Raw genomic sequence first — 18,725 nt, forward strand, 5'->3', positions numbered from 1 at the left:
ACGCTTGGGAGGAGAGGGCGGGGTGTCGTTCCCTTTCGCTGATGCAAGAGCCTAGTGCGGTGGTAGGAGAGGTGTCGGTAGGAGCAGCGCTGCCACCGGGGCCTGGGGCTGACCCGTCCGACTTCCCGTCCGTGCCGAGCCCACTCGAGGCGCAGCCATGTCCGGGGACGAGGTGAGGGCCTGAGCCTGGCTCTAGGGCTACGGACTGAGGCGGAGAGTCTAACCCACCCCGGTGTGGGAGACCGGGCCTGCGGCCTAGCGGCCGGCTGCCGCCATGTGGGGCAGCCGGGCCTAGGCTGCTGGGAGCGGTAGAGCCGGTGAGGACTTCGGAGCCGCGGGCCTGGTCGCGCCCGGCTCTCCTTAGGGCGGCGGCGCCGAGGCCTGCGTCCTCCTGTGGCCGGCGTTTCCGGAATTGAGAGCTCGTTGAGTCGCCCTCCCAGAAGGGGGATTGAATGCCCGGGTACTGCCCCGAAAGAACGAGATTGGGGCTGCCGACCCCTGCATTCCTTTCGATTTGACAGTGCGGTTCCAACTCTCCTCGCTGGGCGCCAGGAGTGCTGAGAGGGGCTTTCCTCAGCTCCGGCGGGGCGCCCTCGTTAAAAACTTTGCAGGCTGCCTCGTCCTGGCCGGTATCCGCCCTTATTCTCATCTCGAGCATTATGTCTTTAAAGGACCGAGGGGTGAGGGAGATAGAACAGAGGAAGAGACCCTTCAGCCTCAATAAGTGACTCACTCGGAAAGTTTTAGGGCGGGAGTCCTTAAGCCTTCCTGAACAGAGAGCTCTCAGCGACGTGAGCGGGAAGAACGGGCTGCGAAGCTGGCTGGATCTTTTTCCACCGTCGTGCTTGTATCTCAGCAAATTTTCTCAAGTCCTTGTTAGCCATATTTGTACCAGTTCATGTAAAATCAAACGGGTCTCCCACCCAGGAAAAAAAAAAAAGCTCTTGAATTTATAACTCACTTTGTAAATATTGGGGAGCTTGGCCTATAGCGCCTTGGAGAGGAGGAGGAAAAAATCGAGGCTTTCTCGAGCGTTGGTTTTTTTTTTTAGGTAGACCCTGAACGATGCTTAGAATTTCCGCAGTAGTGGAAAGGCCTGATCACGGGGCAAAGGCAGTGGTTAAGAAGGACAAGTACATGTGCTCACAGAAAGGATATTCTCCAATTTGGTTGGAGTTAATTCCCTTGAAATGTTATGTGGTGGCTAATTCGTGGGGGGATTTGAAGACCAAATTAAGGAATTTGGATATTATTCTGGAGGAGGAGACTCCAGTTTCACATTTGATTTTCACAACCGTGTAAAATTGGTATCATTGTTACGCCCATTTTAGAGATGAGAGAACTGAGGCTTAGAGAGTTGTATGATGCCCATGATTAAATAGTAAGTGGTGGAGCCAGTAGTAGAACTCCAGATCTTTGCAGTATTGCCTCTATCTAGGTAACTGGGAGACTCTTGCTCTGTTAGGAGATAAACTGAGAGTCTAAATGAAGTAGGTGGTTCTTGCTTGGAGGTCATGCTATGACCTTCCAAGACATTGCTCTGGCTACTGTATTTCAAAAGTTATGACAGTGGCCATGATTCATGCTTGTTTTTTCCCCTACCCATTTTCTAAGCTTTTCCTAACCTTTAACAGTGCCTATGTAGGTGTTGTAAAGTACCTGTGTAGGGGGTTTATGATAAAGTACTTAGAAGTGTTGTAAGGGAGTTAGATCTAGTAGCTACAGGGGGTAGAAGAAATAGGGCCATTTCAACATAGCAATATGGGGAGGTGGAGGATTCAGTTTTACCAGTGGGATCAAGTTTTGAAGGAAGTGGAATGTGAATAAATTATTAAAGGGTGAACAAGATTTTGTCAAGCAAAAATGCAGAACCAGCATTCCAACAGAGGGCTTTGGAAGCCAATAAAGTATTAAGCAGCTTAGCACTTCACAGGTCTGTGAAGTCCAACTTCATTTTATAGGCAGGAAATTAGGGCCTAGGACGGTTAACTTGCCCAAGATCACACAGCAAGTTAGTGGGACTAGAAACTCAGCCTTTGGCTTCCACTCCGGTGAAGGGTCAGGTTCCTCAGTACTATGGAATAGATTAGTATTCTTAGGCCAGTCCTTAACTTCTGACCACTTTACAGACTTGTAAGAATCAAGTGAAAAGTTGTACGTGGAAATGATTTATAAACTGCCAGGGTCTCCCCAAGAGTACAAGTTCTGGGCTAGGATAGAGGGTTAAAGGACGTACTCTTAGTTTTTTGGGTTTTTTTCCCCCTATTTTCTTTACATTTCCTTCTTTAAACACTTTATTGATGTATAATTGACATAAACTGCATACATTTCTTTTTAAATCTGGTGATTAAGCCAGAAACTCACCAAAATATAACTTTCTTTAACCTAGTGGAACCATGACCTTTAAAAAGCAGTGTTCTAGAATTACGGAAAATTCCCTAATCTGCAGGCATTCATATTTTTCAGACCAGTTTTTTTTTAAGTGTTGTCAATAGCTGAGATTACCTCTTATTACTGGGCCCCATTTACAAGGTGTCAGAACCATTAGGTTTTCACACAACGTGATAGGATGTTTTACAAAAGAAGCTTTAAACTAAAAAAAAAAAGTTTCTGATTAAAAATGAAGTGTGTGTTGTACAAAGTTTACAAAACACAGAAGAATACAAAGAAATAAAAATCTCCCAGGATCCTGTCATGCAGAGATGACAGCATTTAGCATTTGTTCTCACCTTGCTTCTCTAGGTTTTGTAACACTTGCTTCCTGGGTGTGGCGTGGCCATGAAGTTATCATCTTGGGTAAATTCTGATGAATGAGAGTAGGTTACCACTTTCAGTAAGCATTTTCACATTCTCCAACCCAACCCAACCTGGGAAGTTGAAAGTGGGAAGCTGTTTTTGAAAGCTTTGTTGTAGACTTAAAAAAAAAAAAAAATAGCTCAAGAGATTCTATGGTTTTTCATAAGTGTACTGTCAGCAGCTATTTGCTTCTCAAATCCAACTAGTCTGATAAAACATTTTGAATGTAATTTGTAAGTCAGACATGAAAATCTTAAAACAAAAACATTTTTTCACTCAGGACTGACATGGCCCTGTATTTGGGGGAGTCCTGTCCTAGGCACTATTTTGGGATCCCTGGTTTCCTTATTTTGAAACTCTACTTTGCTAGGAGGCGTGAGTATATGGGGCAATAAATAACTATATGTCTTAAGTATCCAGAGACAGTAATTGTGAGAGATGTTAATTATATCGGTGTATAATTCCTGCGTGTTTATTACTCTTTACAAGGCTACAACCAAACTGTTTGCCTGTAGACTTAAGTACAAATGTTTTTCAGAGCGTGAGAGCTGTGAGGCTGTCCTCTGATTTGAGAATCCCTCCTGTCTTTGGTCTGTCTTGCTGCAGAATAGTTAAAAGATAATTAATATTCCAGAACTTGATACTTGGGGGAAAAAATGCAATAAATTGTAAGCCCTGCCGGACAACTAAATTTCTAGTACCTGGTGTGCTGCCCTTTTGCCAAATCTCCATATTTCAGGAATGAGGATAAACTGCCTACCTCCCAGGAATAGATTGCAACATTCCATGTACAGTGACCCAGGGCCTAACAGGTTAGCAGTGGGAAGCTTCCTCCTGCTAATTCAGTCTTCCTTATTATTTATTTATTTTTTTATATCCTCTTCTTTAAGTTTGCTCAGTAGTGTTCTTCAGACTGACTGCATTTTGGAATTATTCATTTGCTACACAATTAAATCTTTGTGAAGATAGGAGAGGAAATCTTTGAAATGAGGCTGTGTCATGTTCTAGAATGTCTTGCAGATTATTCTTTTTTGGGTGAGGACAATAACTACCCTACCTTATTACAGACCCTTGTTTGGTTTCAGTGTAGCTCAGTTTCTCTAATGTACTTGGGTCATAAAGAAATTTAAGTTAATTGGAATCAATTTGGGGAACTTTTTGAGTTTCATGGTATGTCTTGGAAATGTGATCATGCTGAGTTGATGAAATTTCAGTGATAGGAATCAAGAGATACCGTGCTTTGTGAACTATAAAGCATTATATAAATTATAATAATTGCTAACACTTATTGAGTACTTTGTGCCAGGCACTGTGCCAAGTGTTTTGTATTTAATTACTCATTTAATCCTCCCAATAATCTTGTGAGGTTTGTTTTTGGTTCTGCTACTGATCTCCATTTTACAAATGAGGCATGGAGAGGGCAAAAACTTACCTGGAGAAGCACAAGTAAGTGCCAAAGTCAGGATTTGAATTCAGTCTAGTTGGACTCCAGACCTGTGCTTTCAAATACTTCTCTCAACAGATCATTGGGCAAAATCCTAAATTTAAGCATGGTAGAATTTGGACAAAGATTGGTAAGGGCTTAGAGAAAAATACTTGGAACTTGAATCCAATTCTACTTGACTTCAAAGACCTCTTTCCATTCTACCAGGCATCTACTCTAAATGTTAAACTGTTGGGGCACCTGGGTAGCGCTGTCGTTAAGCGTCTGCCTTCGGCTCAGGGCGTGATCCCGGCATTCCGGGATCGAGTCCCACATCGGGCTCCTCCGCTGGAGGCCTGCTTCTTCCTCTCCCACTCCCCCTGCTTGTGTTCCCTCTCTCGCTGGCTGTCTCTCTCTGTCAAATAAATAAAATCTTCTAAAAAATAAAAATAAAAAAAAATAAATGTTAAACTGTTGTGTCTACAATAGCAATCTATATTTTTTCCCAAGTGATCAGTATACACAAGTTGTCTAAAACAAGTAATAAATTAGTTTTTTACTTACTCTCTAGTGGACATTAGATTTAAAATAACTAAGAAAACTTAATGTTCCTGAAACAGAAAGCAAAATAAAAGTTTGTATGGAAGTTTCTCTTACTTAGAGATTTGCTATAGGAAGGGTTGCTGATGGATTTTCTTAAAGATTTATAAAGTCTCCAGATTTGCTCGTGAAATTTAAAAGTGAAATTGCTGTATCTTGTGAGAATCTACAAATTGAAAGGCAGGTGCGTGTGTTTCCGAACCATACCCCTCCCCCACCCCTAATAAGGGAAGGTGGTTGGATGCACTTTTTGTGAGTTTGTAAAATCCTTTTTGGTAATTTAATGTACCATATATTGTTGTACTTTCAAGTATGCTTTTTGAGTATACAATATATTTGGAATGTGAGTATCTTTAAAAACAATCACTTGGTTCCCCTTTCTGTTTTTAAACAGATGATTTTTGATCCTACTATGAGCAAGAAGAAGAAGAAGAAGAAGAAGCCTTTTATGTTAGATGAGGAAGGGGATGCCCAGACAGAAGAAACCCAGCCCTCAGAAACAAAAGAAGTAGAACCAGAGCCAACTGAGGACAAAGATGTAGAAGCCGATGAAGAGGACAGTAGGAAAAAAGGTGAGTTGTAGATACGAAGGAGTCCACTGTTGTCCTGTGAGACCTGGTTCTCTTCTGTGAGTGTTTTGGATTTTGTGCCTACAGTGACCTCTCAGCCTGGTAAGTGAAGTTGAGACTATCAGCATGTTGTGTGCACTGGGTCTTGCCAGATTTCTGATAGACTCGTTCCAGAGAAGGTCCTACCAAATCCACAAGTTGCAGAGATGACAAAACCTCATCATTCCAGGCCTGGTTTTTCCAGTCTAACTTGTCCAGTCTCTTCTCCAATTTTAATTGTAGTTGTATTTGAGTGTAGGCAGAAAGACATAGGAGCAGAAGTGGCAGTTTTATATCTTAGCAAATCTGAGAATCTATAGAAAAGATTAAAATTACTGCCTAAAATGTTTGGAGTAGACACCAGCGTTAGTTATTCCCTCTTGTGCTCTAACATAGACACCGTTTGGTTACTGGAAACATGTATGTCGAACGTAAGACACTGCTGCTGATGGGGAGAACTGACATTCATTGAGATCTGGCTTGTGCTAAGCATCTTATACATGTTTAAAACAAACTTGAAAAGTAAGACATTCTTGTAATAAGACAAAATGAATTCATAAATAGCTCCTCGAAAAACTTTGTAGCAGAGGGATCCTAAAATATTCTTAGTGTACAGTAGGGCAGGACAACTGGAAGACTTATTGAATAAACCCATTATTGCTATTGGTGGATATGTCATATGCTTTATAAGGCCTTTTGTTGAGTGATTGATTTTAGTAACAATAAGCTAACCACTAGGATTTAGATGAAAAAAAGTATAGCACCTTAGTAGCCGTAGGAAGATAGAAAAGCCAGTTAGTACCTCTGTTGGAGTAACAGAAGTTTCTATCAAGACACTTAGGAGGCACCTAAAACCCAGTTGGGGGATAGACTTAGAGAAGCCTTCTTGGTAGAAGTTCCTTCTAACCAAGATCCAGTGAGATGAAGGTAAGTGCCATATGAGGGCTGACGGGGGCTTGGGTAAGAGACCACACATACTACATTAAGAAGTGGAAGTAGTTCAGTTGGACTAGAACCAGGAATTAAGGGTTGGTAGACGTGAGGGTAGGCAGAAATAGAGAGATAAAACTAGGGAGGCTTGGAAATTGTGTGACAACTCTGACTTTGCCATAGGAACAATGAGGCATGGTATGGCCAGATTACTAAATAAATATTCCCAACATGGTCCCCTAACCAGGTTTTTCCTACAAAACTTCGATTTGACCTGCCATTGTTTTTTCCAGAACCGTAACCTTGGGTTGTAGAGAGACCACTGTACTAATTAATACCCAATCTTTCCATTCTGGTGGCTTAACTAATTAATAGCTGAAATGTTGGTTTAATTCGGTTTGTGCTGTACCTTCTGCTAGTTGTTAATAATTTTTACTCTTAATAATTTTTACTCTTAATTATCTCTTTAGATGCTTCTGATGATTTAGATGACTTGAACTTCTTTAATCAGAAGAAAAAGAAGAAAAAAACAAAAAAGATATTTGATATTGATGAAGCTGAAGAAGGAGTAAAGGTAGTATTGCTTTCTTATTGAAGGTAAAATTTGACCTCTTGAGAGGTTGCTAATGGCTGATGTTTCTTTTTGTCTTGTCTCTTAACAGCTTTGCTTTTGTTATTAAGAACTTGATCAGTGTTAAGGTCATTTTCCTGGGATTGTGTCTGACTAGGTATCTTAAAGAGATTATGGTTTAAAGGAATATAAATTGAGTTTTACACATGGCATTGCGTGCCATTAAGATGATTACAAAATGCCCTTGGTCATTAACCACACTGAGATTGGCTGAGGAGAGAGATTCCTATAAGTGAGAAATCCTGTGGAGCATATATTCTTATGGTTTCTTCTGTTAGACTTTTGGTAGCATGTTGAAGATACATAAACTTATGTGTGTTCCTCTGAGCAGCAAAAAAATGAACCCCAGCTTGTGATGGACGGTGGCTGATGATTTTATGGCCTGTAGGAGAACAAGGGCATTTAGGCTGGTTTTATGGGGTTCTCTGGTCTTTTAGGAACATAAGGGCTTGCGATTATCTTGTTACTGGCTGTTTCCAATATAAATATCTCAAAATTCTTTTGGACAAGGATAGATAAATAGGTGAGTAGGTGGGTAAAAGGAAGATGGATCAAGAAGGAGCTAAAAGTCTGTTATTCCCTTACTTAGAGCTACTATTCTAAGACCCTATTCAGGAATCTTGAGCAGAGCCCACACATCTATTTTAAAAATCCAGGATAATAGCCATTTTGTGTATATACAGGTGAGAAGGAGCAAGCATGAGAGCACACATACACATGTACTCTCCCATTTTATGTTTTCTACCCCAATTTTTCTTTGGTGAATAGTTTATTTGCTCAAACTCAAATAAGGTGTATCCCACGTGTAATTGGAAATGTATGCAGTAATTCATTCAGTTTTGGAAACAATGTCACAATTTTGATAACTTGGTTGATTCAGCAAATATGTATTGATAATTAACAGCGAGTTAGGCATTGTGTGCTGATTGCTAAGGTACTGAAATGAATAAGGTATTTTTCCTTTTCAGAGATTATTTTAGTTCAGGAATAATTTAGACTCCTTTAGAACAAGATGATTTTACCTGGATTTATCTTACTCTGTCCCTGTTTGGGGATTCTCTTCTCTTCCTACTATTGTAGGGAAACAAAGAAATACTCAGATTATACTGAACAAATGAGGTTTAAATATCCTGGGTAACAAGGTGACATACCACATGTGCTACAGAAGGCCATGGTTGACAAGGTTTTGTTGGTCAGTTCCTCTAGTAGCTTTTGTCCTGAAGAGGACAAGCTCTGCTCTTACTAAGTACTTAAACACTTTTTTCTCTGCTATTGAAGGCATAGCATAGCTTGTTACTACAAGTATCCTCATCAGGTAAGACATGGAGTTTAACTTGAAACTAAAGTGTTTTTAAGATACTGGGTATTGGGTTACTTGTCTACCTGAATTTTCAGACCATCACAGGGCTTTTGAAAAATCTTGAAAAACAGTGTGCCATTTTCTGTGTTTCAGTGGGTCCTTGCCTCAGTTTGGAAGTAGATCTTACTGGAATGAAGTAAATAAATAGTATAGGACTAGAAATTAGCTGTTGTGTGCTAATTTATATCAGCATATTTAAGTTTCTTGTTTAATGATTGTCATCTTGGAGACTAAGTTAATATCTGCTTTCTTTTTTTTTTTTTTTTTTTTTAAGATTTTATTTATTTATTCGACAGAGATAGAGACAGCCAGCGAGAGAGGGAACACAAGCAGGGGGAGTGGGAGAGGAAGAAGCAGGCTCATAGCGGAAGAGCCTGATGTGGGGCTCGATCCCAGAATGCCGGGATCACGCCCTGAGCCAAAGGCAGACGCTTAACTGCTGTGCCACCCAGGCGCCCCAATATCTGCTTTCTTGTTTATGTGTTATCTGGCTAATACACATGAGCTGATTGGTTTTTGATGGCCAAATGTGGCATTGAGACTACATAGCTGGATTTGGGATCTCAAGGCTGCACGTCATTTACTCCCAGCTATTTTAAATTTTCTGCTAAGATTTATGAAATTACAGTGGCCAATGTCAGAGTAATTCAGTATGTAGGCATGCACAAATGGATGTTGATAGGTAATATTGACAACATACTTCAGGGTGGGAAGCCGGATAAGCTGGTGAAAGGATGGAGAGATTAGAAGACTAGAGACTGAGACTGGCCCTTTCTGATCTCTGGGGTGTATGACTCATTTCTAGTGCCCTGTTTACATCCGTAACTATAGCAGCTAATCTTGGAATCAAACTTTATCTTTTATCCATCCATTCATCAGGTGACTGTAATTCTCTGGGTTCTGCTTTTTCCCTCTTTCATGATGTCATCTATTGAAATGATGCCCAAAGACCTCTTCACAGTCTGGTGCCAGGCTGACTGTGGTATAATGAAAAAATAAATATTTGGTCTTTGTCCTTAGTTCCTGGCACACAGCTTCTAAAACCCTTGGCATCTCTGGAGTGATAAAAGTGTCCTTAGAGAGATGACTAGTGGCTGGGAGCTCCTGGATAGCTTTAGGGTGGGGGCTGGTTGTCAGAAAGCTTAAGCCATGATTAGAGGATTAAAACTTTCACATACACACTTCTCCAGGGAAAGGGGCTGGAGATTGAGTTCAATCACCAATGGGTAATGATTTAATTAATCCTGCCTACATAATGAAACCTCCATAAAAACCTTTCAACAGCGGGGGTTAGAGAGCTTCACGGTTTGTGAATATGTTGGGCTGTTGGGCGAGTGGTATAACCAGAGAAGGCTCTGCACCTGCCTCCCTCCCCCCTTTTCTTGCTCTGCTCTATGCATCTCTTCCATTTGGCTGTTACTGAATTGTATCCTTTATAATAAACTGGTAATAGTTAAGTAAAGTGCTTTTCCGAGTCCAAGTCGTTCTAGCAGATTATTAAATGGGGGGGGGTGTTCTGAATTTGTAGTCAAGACAGATTAAATGTGGGTAAAACATTTACCCTGTACTTGCATTGGCCTTTGAAGTAAGGACAGTCTTGTGGGACTGAGCCGTTAAACCTGTAGAATCTGTCACTGAGCATGGGTAGTGTTAGAATTGAATTGAATCATAGGCCACCTAGTGTCAGAGAGTTGGACAATAGCTGTGGGAAAAATACACGTATTTGGTGTCAAGAGGAAAAAAACACTCCCATTGATTGCATCAGAATACTTAGAAACTTCTTTACTCCTGAACCCTGTTCCTGCTGAAGATTGTCAACCAGAAGATGCAGGAATCTTTTTTTCTTTTCTTACGATTTTATTTATTTATTTTAGAGAGCTCACATGAGCGGGACGGACAGGGAGAAGGAGAGAGAATCTCAGGCAGACTGTGCACTGAGCGTGAAGCTCAGTGCAGGGCTTGATCTCACGACCCCAAGATCACAACCTGAGCCGAAACCAAGAGTCAGATGCTCAATTGACTGTATCACCCAGGTGCCCTGATACAGGAATCTTTTAAAGATTTCTAGGTGATTTTGACAGTGGCCTGGTTTGGAAACATGAGCAATAATTATAAGATCTCAAGGCTGATGGATAAAGGAAAAGATGCCACAAAAGTGTCTTAAAGAGTGGTGCCTGTCTGGCTCAGTCAGAAGAGCATGTGACTCTTTGATCTCAGGGTGGTGAATTCAAGCCCCACATTGGGTGTGGAGCCTACTTTAAAAAAAAAGGGGGGGGTGTCTTAAAGAACTTCCAGTTTAAATGACAGGCTTTATTTATTTATTTATTTATTTCTAGGATTTTATTTATTTACGTGAGAGTGAGCACCAGAGCACAGAGGGAGAAGAGAAGCAGAGTCCCCACTGAGCAGGGAGCCGAACGCAGAGCTTGATCTCAGGACCCTGAGATCATGATCTGAGCCAAAGGCAGATGCTTAACCAACTGAGCCACCTAGCACCCCTATTTATTTTTTTAAAGATTTTATGTATTTGAGAGAGGCATGAGCAGGGAGAGGGACAGGCAGACTCCCCACTGAGCACAGAGCCGGAGGTAGGGCTCATGACTTAGATACTTAACTGACTTAGCCACCCAGGTGCCCCTTAATGACAGACTTTCTGAGCCAGTTTGGTTCACCTGTGAGAGACATTGCTTATCTGTAACTGCAATTGTGAATATTTATTTTCCTCCAAAATGTCAGCCCATGTCATTTAAAAAAATAGTCCTAGTATCAAAATGTTGATTCTTATCTCAATTTCTTAGGATCTGAAGATTGAAAGTGATATCCAAGAACCAGCTGAACCAGAGGATGACCTTGACATTATGCTTGGCAATAAAAAGAAGAAAAAGAAGAACGTTAAGTTCCCAGATGAGGATGAAATACTAGAGAAAGATGAAGGTAATATTGAGGCTCGGCAGCTCATTTCTAGGTTACTCAAGACTTTGGCCTAGTCTCTTTGATGACCTTTCTTATTTTTCTGTTCTCCTTATTTCCATTGCCTGATAATGGAAACTGAAAGGAAAGGATATCTAACTTGATAATGACAGTTCAAGATTTCATGGGGGAAGAATTTGGCAACTGGGATTATACTAGCTGTAACTAGATTTAAAATAATGTTCAAAAAAATTTTTTTTTTCATTTTTTTGTTAAAAGTGCTGTTTTATTAGTTCTAAGTGCTAAAGTTCTTTAGAGAACTTTAGTTTAGCAGATGGATTTTTATGGATGTGGATGTTTCTTCAGCGCTTCAGAACAGCTGGATTTTTTTTCTCTAGTTATCCCAGTGCATTATGTTATCTTTCGTTTGTTAAATCAAGAAATAATTCAGTGTGTCTGTTATCACGAATTCCTAGAGAGGTCTCTATTAAGGGGTTATTTATGAAAGTTGTAACATCCCTGTCTTGACAAAGTAACAGGTTGTTTGTGAGCCTTAATGCTTTGAGCCTTGATGCTTTTATGCAGGAGGGAAGACAAATGTCTTTGAAACTTTCATTTCTCTAGATCTGCTTCACCCCCCCCCACTTTGTTACTGCCTACCCCTCATTCTTACGGTCTTTATTATCTGTAGCTTTAGAAGATGAAGACAGCAAAAAAGATGATGGTATCTCATTCAGTAACCAGACAGGTCCTGCTTGGGCAGGTTCAGAAAGAGACTACACATATGAGGAGGTAAGGTAAATTTTGTTATGAAAAAGGGCTAAGATGTTTGCTAGAATTCAAAGAAGAACAAGATCTTTATTTTATTTACTTATTTTTTAACATTTATTTGAGAGCGAGAGAGAGCCTGTGCAGTGTGCAGGGAGGGGCAGAGGGAAAGAGAATCTCCAGCAGACTCCCTGCTGAGTGTGGAGCCTGGGCTCCCCTCTCATGACCCTGAGATCAAGACCTGAGCTGAAATCAAGAGTCGGATACTTAACCAACTGAGCCACCCAGGCACCCCTGAAGAGCAAGATTGTCATACTGAATTGGAAGGGCCATTGAAGAACAGATCGTGAAACAGACCCGGAGAGGTCACACAATCAGTGCACAGTGCTGCCTGGTGCCCTCCAATGCCCAGAGTTCAGTATCATTATGGTATTCACTGCTCCATCTGAATCCATGAACTTCTGTGGACATGGAGCCCTTTAACTGGGAGAGCAGTAGAGGAAGGGGGTGCCTTAATTTAGGGCCAGGGTGAGTTCAGTTAGTTTGTATGGACTTTCCTGAATCTTACTTTTCCATGTATGATATACTTTCCCATAGAAATAGCAAAGTTAGTAGGGCTCATTCCTTCATTCATTCAGCTTTGAACTCAGTATCGCTGAGCATCCCTAATGGACCTGCCTGAAGATTGAGTGTTCTTAAGGTGCTTCCAGAACATGTAGACATGATAAGTTGTGTGTGTTAGTAAAAAAGTGTATGTGCTGCCGAAGCGAGGACTGTGTTTAGTAAAAAGTGATGTTTGCTTTGCTTGAAGATAAAACAGTGACTCAAGGGTGAATTTTATACTTCTTCTATTAATAAGAATGTATGTGAATACCATTTGTTTCTCTATAGCTACTGAATCGAGTATTCAACATTATGAGGGAAAAGAATCCAGATATGGTTGCTGGAGAGAAAAGGAAATTTGTCATGAAACCTCCACAGGTCGTCCGAGTAGGAACAAAGAAAACTTCTTTTGTCAACTTTACAGATATCTGTAAACTGTAAGTTGGTTAATGGAGAGTCCTCCACCCCAAATACCAGCTACTCAGAGGAGGCTATGTTAAATATCCTTATTGTGCAGTTTGTTGCAGGAAGAAGGAAAGAGTGCACAAGTGTCAGGGTTGGTTTGAGGGAGGTCACAGTTAACGTCTGTCAGTTCTTCCTATTCATAGGTCTCAGGGCTTGTTTTATCAGGCATCCAAAGGTGAGAGGAGCCAACTCATGCTGACCCCTGAGAGTGGATCATAACCAGATGCAGTGAAGAGGGAGGAGGTTGAATATAGTCCTCAGACAGGAGCGTGGGGAGCCCAGGGAGGTAGAAAAGCTCATTAGGCTGGGGTGGACCTGGTAAACAACTGCAAGAGTGAGCTCCGGGACAACAGCTGAATTTGGTGCCTCTTCTTTGGATGGTCATTGGCAAGTCATGGTCGATGAGATCTTAATGACCATCACATTCCATGTGTATCTCACCCCCAGGTCACTCTGGGCCTGGCACTTCTCATAGCTCAGCTACATCTTTTCTGACAGGCTCTTCAGGGCACCAGACCTTATCTATCTACTGTTTGTTACGCAGTTTCATAAGTGATACATGTTTATTGCAGATAAAAGGCAAAACAGTGAACACAAAAGAATAATTACTAAAAATTCTACCACCCTGAGATAATCACTTGTTTTCATTATAGGCATTACTTAAAAGGTTTAGACTTTTGGCTGATGACAATAGTAGTATATTTATTTGAGAAAAACTAGAAAATACAGACATGCTGAAGAAAATGAAAAATCATCTATAGATAACTCCATTAAGAGATAATCATAATTTAATACTTTTATGTTTAGCTAGTATTGTGCATGTAGATATTTTAAAATACATTAGTATCATACTGGTTTTTAACAGGATTTTCTCAGTGTATCACAAAACTTTTACCCATATCATTAGTCTTCAGAAATGTTTTGAATAGCAACACAACATATTCTAACAGTTCCTTAGTTGGATATGGTTGCTTCCGAGTTTTCAGGATCAATGGCAGAGCTTCAGGAAACATCCCGATACACGTATCTTGACATAATTCAGAATAGAGCCTTAGGGCAAAAATTCCCAAAGTGGAACTGCCAAATTAAAAGGAATGGGTTATTTTTGTGGCAAATTGCCTTCCAACAAGCTCCTACCAATTTATATTACCACTAGCAATGTAGGAGCTTACGTGTTCTATTTTCATCAACCCTCACTACACTTTGGGAAAGAGTAACTTAAAAATTGTAATAGTAGTACCTGGTTATTGGAACAAGTTCAACCAATGCCAAGTGAATAGAACTATTTTTTAGAGATTTATTTTAGAGCATGCAAGTGGGGGCAGGGAGCAGAGGGAGAGAGGAAACGGACTCCCCAACAATGCCGGGCTTGATCTCGGGATCCAAGATCATGACCTGAGTTGAAAGCAAGAGTCAAGATGCTTAACTGACTAAGCCACCCAGATGCTCCCCAATTGAATAGAATTGAAAAGTTTAAGTACTGAATGGCATTGCTCTGTATTTGCTTTTTCCTGTGTGTACTTGGCGGGTGGGTGGTACATAGAGACCTGTCTTGCTCCAAAAGCAGGATAGAGTGGATATACGATAACTTAACTGCTCCTCAGTTGAATATTTAAGCTGTTTTCAATTTTTCTGCTCTTGTGCTACCATGGAGTATTTCTCTATATATTGTTCCCTTTTTTTGTTAATGAAAATTTTCAAAAAAGACACACATAGGGATTAGCAGAACAGCCAAGTGTCCCATTGCCTAGGTTTTGTGTATTTTGAACTTTTGACACATGTGCATCAGATCTTTTTCATTTTATTTTTTTTAGAAAGGGGGAGAGAGAATCCCAGGCGGTTCCATGCCTAGCATGGAGCCCGACAAGGGGCTCGATTTCACAACTTTGAGATCATGACCTGAGCTGAAATCAAGAGTCAGACACAACCAACTAAGCCACCCAGGCGCCCCCAGATCTTTTTCTTCTTTAGAAAGAGGGTTTTACAATCAAGGACGTCTGTGTATCTCTTTCTGATCCCTTCACCTTCTTTCTCAGAAAAAGAGGTTAACCTCTAAAGTTGGTGTTATTTCAGGGTTTGATGAACTAGGCACTAAAATTCACCAAATAGTTGAGTAATTACAGATAAAAACAGTGAACAGGATGGTTTTTTAGACATTTGGTAAGATTTCCAATGAAGGATAAAGTTTATATATTCCACTTTCTTTTTAGATTACATCGTCAGCCCAAACATCTCCTTGCGTTTTTATTGGCTGAATTGGGTACAAGGTAAGAAACTATATTCACATTTATGTACAATTATAGATCATACTACTGGATATTTTAAAAGAATGTCTCATAACTTGAAAAGGATACATAACACCCTTAGGAAAAACATTCACATGATGATAATCAAGGGAACTTTTAGGCCAGGGAGGGAGGGAAATCATTTTTGAGAGCTTAGCTGCTTAGGAATAGGGAACAGAGTTAAAAGTGGCTCATCTATACAGGCCTGCTGGTGTTCCTGTCATTAATATTCTTGGGTCTTCTTATGGAGCAAACAGACTTCAGAGGAAACCATTTTCTTAGGCCAGAATTTATTTTCTAAATTGTTAATAGGCTATCGAAGAAATAGGTTGCAGAGTGGCACAGGAGAAAACACTGAAACAGAGAACCATAATTAGTTATTTTCCTGTTTTCAGGGCTCACGTGTTGAAGGCACAAAGCCAGTCTATCCCCATTCAGGGAGGCCATTATCCCACGGAGCCCATCCCAATGAGTATGACCATAAGTACTAGGAATCCAAAAGTCCCTTTAAAAATAATTAACACAGACTTAGAGCATGATGATGATGAACACATACTGAGTGCCTACTGTATGCCAGGTACTGTGCCAGGTACTGTGCCAAGCACTTTTTGGGGTACTCAGTTGTTACAGTGGTCTGTAAGTGGAAATTAATATTACCCGTCTTACAGGATTCATGTGAGTTGGTCACATAGCTAGTTAATAGCATAGTCGAGATAGTAAACTCAGCTCTGCCTGTCTCTACAGCTTGAACTTTTAAAGGCTTACAGAGATAACTAAGGTGTTCTGTCTTCCTACTCTAAAACTCAGTTTGTTGGAATTGACTGCATTTGAGGTTAAGGAGTAATTTATTTAACTAGTGGTAGATAGGAAAGCTCTGTTGTAGAAGAACTGTGTTTTAAATATATATTTGTTAGATTATTTTTAATTTGTATAAACTAACGAAGGAATAAAAGCTAGCAGTGACCTACTTCTCAGAATAATTTACACTTTTTGTAGAGGTAGAATATTATAACAAGTTGTGACCAGTGAACTTATGGTCTGTGGGCTAAATATTATGGGGTTCTTGAGAAAATTCAATTTCTTTTGACAGTGAATGGGAAAAATTTCCTACATCAAGCATTGGAATCACCGTAGCCTGGAGATTAAGGGTTACAGTCCATGGAGGATGATAATAAAGCCTTATAGTTAAAGGAGAATCACAGGAGAGGTTCTTACAAAAGTCAGTTTTATGAGATGCAAAGCAAATATCAATTTAATGCTACCTGGCTGAACTTTGTTGTTTCACGATGTGATTTGTAACATATGGTAATATCTAGCACAGAGCTTTACCTTTTCAAAAGTGTTGGTCAGCAGCTTCTTTTCAAAAAGTTTCTCTTTAAGCACCACTGACAATATGTGACCTGTGATTCCAACTGTACTTCTTCATTGGTAACAGCTTTATAGAGATACAGTCCACACATTTAAATGTACACATGGTTTTTAATATGTTGACATACTTGAATAGCCATTACCACAACCCATTTCAGGATATTTTCATCAAATCGCTGACTGAGTCAAAACATTTGGTGATTAGAATTTGGTCCTTCCTATTTTTGTATTACAGATCCCCTCACTGCCTTATACCTGGTATACATTCAGTAGAAGTGTCTTTATTCCTGTTGGATGAATAAGCCATCACACACAGTGGAGGAATCAGTTTGTTAGCCTTCATCCTGAATCTGTCACTGGAGATTTAATTGGTTAAATTGGACTTAATGTTAGGAAATAGGAGTACGTCATCAGGCATCAACTACTTAAAAATAAATTTTGAAAGATCAGGTAGTATAGCACTGCTTTTAGAACTTGCCTGTGCCATTGAATATATTTTAAATAGGTCCTGGAATTTGGTTTCTTACAGGAAACAACAGTAATGGAGACACTTTTCTTTTCTCTCCTAGTGGTTCTATAGATGGTAATAATCAACTTGTAATCAAAGGAAGATTCCAACAGAAACAGATAGAAAATGTTTTGAGAAGATATATCAGTAAGTGTATAATTACATCACTCTGAAATGTTCTCAATATTTTGGGAGAGATCCGCAGGTTTTTTAATGAAGCTAGAAAGGCTGACCTTCAAAGATAAGGGCAAATGATGGGAGGATGGGACAGCAAGGGGACTCTTGGCAGCTGCTTAGGGGTATGGAGAAAAAGGGTTTGGATTTCTTAAGCTCCAGCAGATCAAGGCTGCTTTGTTGGTTCTAGGCTGAAGGACAAGTCAGGGAAATCTCTTTGCAGTTAGCAGGTGTATTCCCACCTAGGAAAGCTAATGAGTTCTGAGTGGCTGTCCTGTAGACAGAACCAGGAATGGCATCTGGCAATCATCCCTGCCTCCTTGGACACAAACCTTGGTTTAGCACCTGAAGCATCACAGCAAACAGCTTGTGTCTTTTTACCCCTGGAATATCAAAGTTAAGCTAAAGCTTTCCCTGGTCTGGGTGCCAGCCTGGGCTTGTGGAGTTCATTGTAGAAGTTTCAGAGGGAAGAAACCTCTGGCTCACTGCAGCCGCCAGGTAATTCTGTATGTTGTTTTTCCTGCAGAGGAATACGTTACCTGTCACACGTGCCGATCACCGGACACAATCCTGCAAAAGGACACCCGACTCTATTTCTTACAGTGCGAAACTTGTCATTCTCGATGCTCTGTTGCCAGCATCAAAACCGGCTTCCAGGCTGTCACAGGCAAGCGAGCACAGCTCCGTGCCAAAGCTAACTAATTGGCTAACCACCACTGATTTTGCAAAGTGTGTTGTGGAGATTTGGCTGGACAGGTTTACCATCAGAGTGGATATACCACTGTATTAAAAACAAGATAGAAAAGCTGCCAGGTTCTTTGGTGTGTGGCTGGTCGGTCTGAAATCCTTGCAAGATGCCGATGCTCAAGCTGTTGACATACTCGCTGCCTACTTTAACAACTGTCAGGAAAACATGATGGGGTAAGGCGGTGCTTTTTTAAAATCGTTCATAGACTTATGTAAAATGCAAGATAAATTAAAGTTATTATAACAGTGATTCTTTCAATTTGGTTTGTCCTTCGGTTTTCTATAAAAATTGTGCTTAATGAATTCAGCAAAACAGTTTGTGCCTGGGCTCTGCGAGGTCTCTATATCCTCATCTGAGAAACTGGACAGTGGCAGGTGCTTCAGCTGGGCAGCCTTTTTTCTTCTCAGCTTCTCTTGAAATAAAGCTTCACATGAGAGGGCGGTTGGAACATGAGATCGGGAGGACAGCCTGTTTTCAGTGTCCACAGAATGATTACATAGATTTGAATTCTTTTCGTTATGTGAGGATTGTTGCTACTACCTCACTGC

The 18,725-nt window shown here is 40.5% G+C and overlaps 1 protein-coding gene across 1 annotated transcript; it reads left to right on the forward strand.

The window, feature by feature from the left end:
- The first annotated feature begins 13 nt into the window (after window positions 1-13).
- On the forward strand, window positions 14-18,426 carry EIF2S2 (eukaryotic translation initiation factor 2 subunit beta). Its single transcript, XM_045806610.2, has 9 exons — window positions 14-172; window positions 5,214-5,391; window positions 6,828-6,931; window positions 11,147-11,282; window positions 11,950-12,050; window positions 12,918-13,066; window positions 15,305-15,361; window positions 17,317-17,402; window positions 17,956-18,426. The coding sequence occupies exons 1-9, from the start codon at window positions 158-160 to the stop codon at window positions 18,129-18,131; spliced, it is 1,002 nt and encodes a 333-aa protein (XP_045662566.1). The 5' UTR covers window positions 14-157; the 3' UTR covers window positions 18,132-18,426.
- The last annotated feature ends 299 nt before the right edge of the window (window positions 18,427-18,725 follow it).

Source organism: Ursus americanus, chromosome 22 (genome assembly GCF_024610735.1).
Source record: "Ursus americanus isolate L20-20 chromosome 22, mUrsAme1.1.p, whole genome shotgun sequence".
Lineage (NCBI taxonomy): Eukaryota > Metazoa > Chordata > Mammalia > Carnivora > Ursidae > Ursus > Ursus americanus.

What these genes read in the sequence shown, in the direction of transcription:
- EIF2S2 (XM_045806610.2), top strand. An exon ending in AAGCTGAAGAAGGAGTAAAG is followed by an intron (nt 6,932 to 11,146) that starts GTAGTATTGCTT and finishes TCAATTTCTTAG; the next exon opens with GATCTGAAGATTGAAAGTGA. An exon ending in TGTTTTGAGAAGATATATCA is followed by an intron (nt 17,403 to 17,955) that starts GTAAGTGTATAA and finishes TTTTTCCTGCAG; the next exon opens with AGGAATACGTTACCTGTCAC.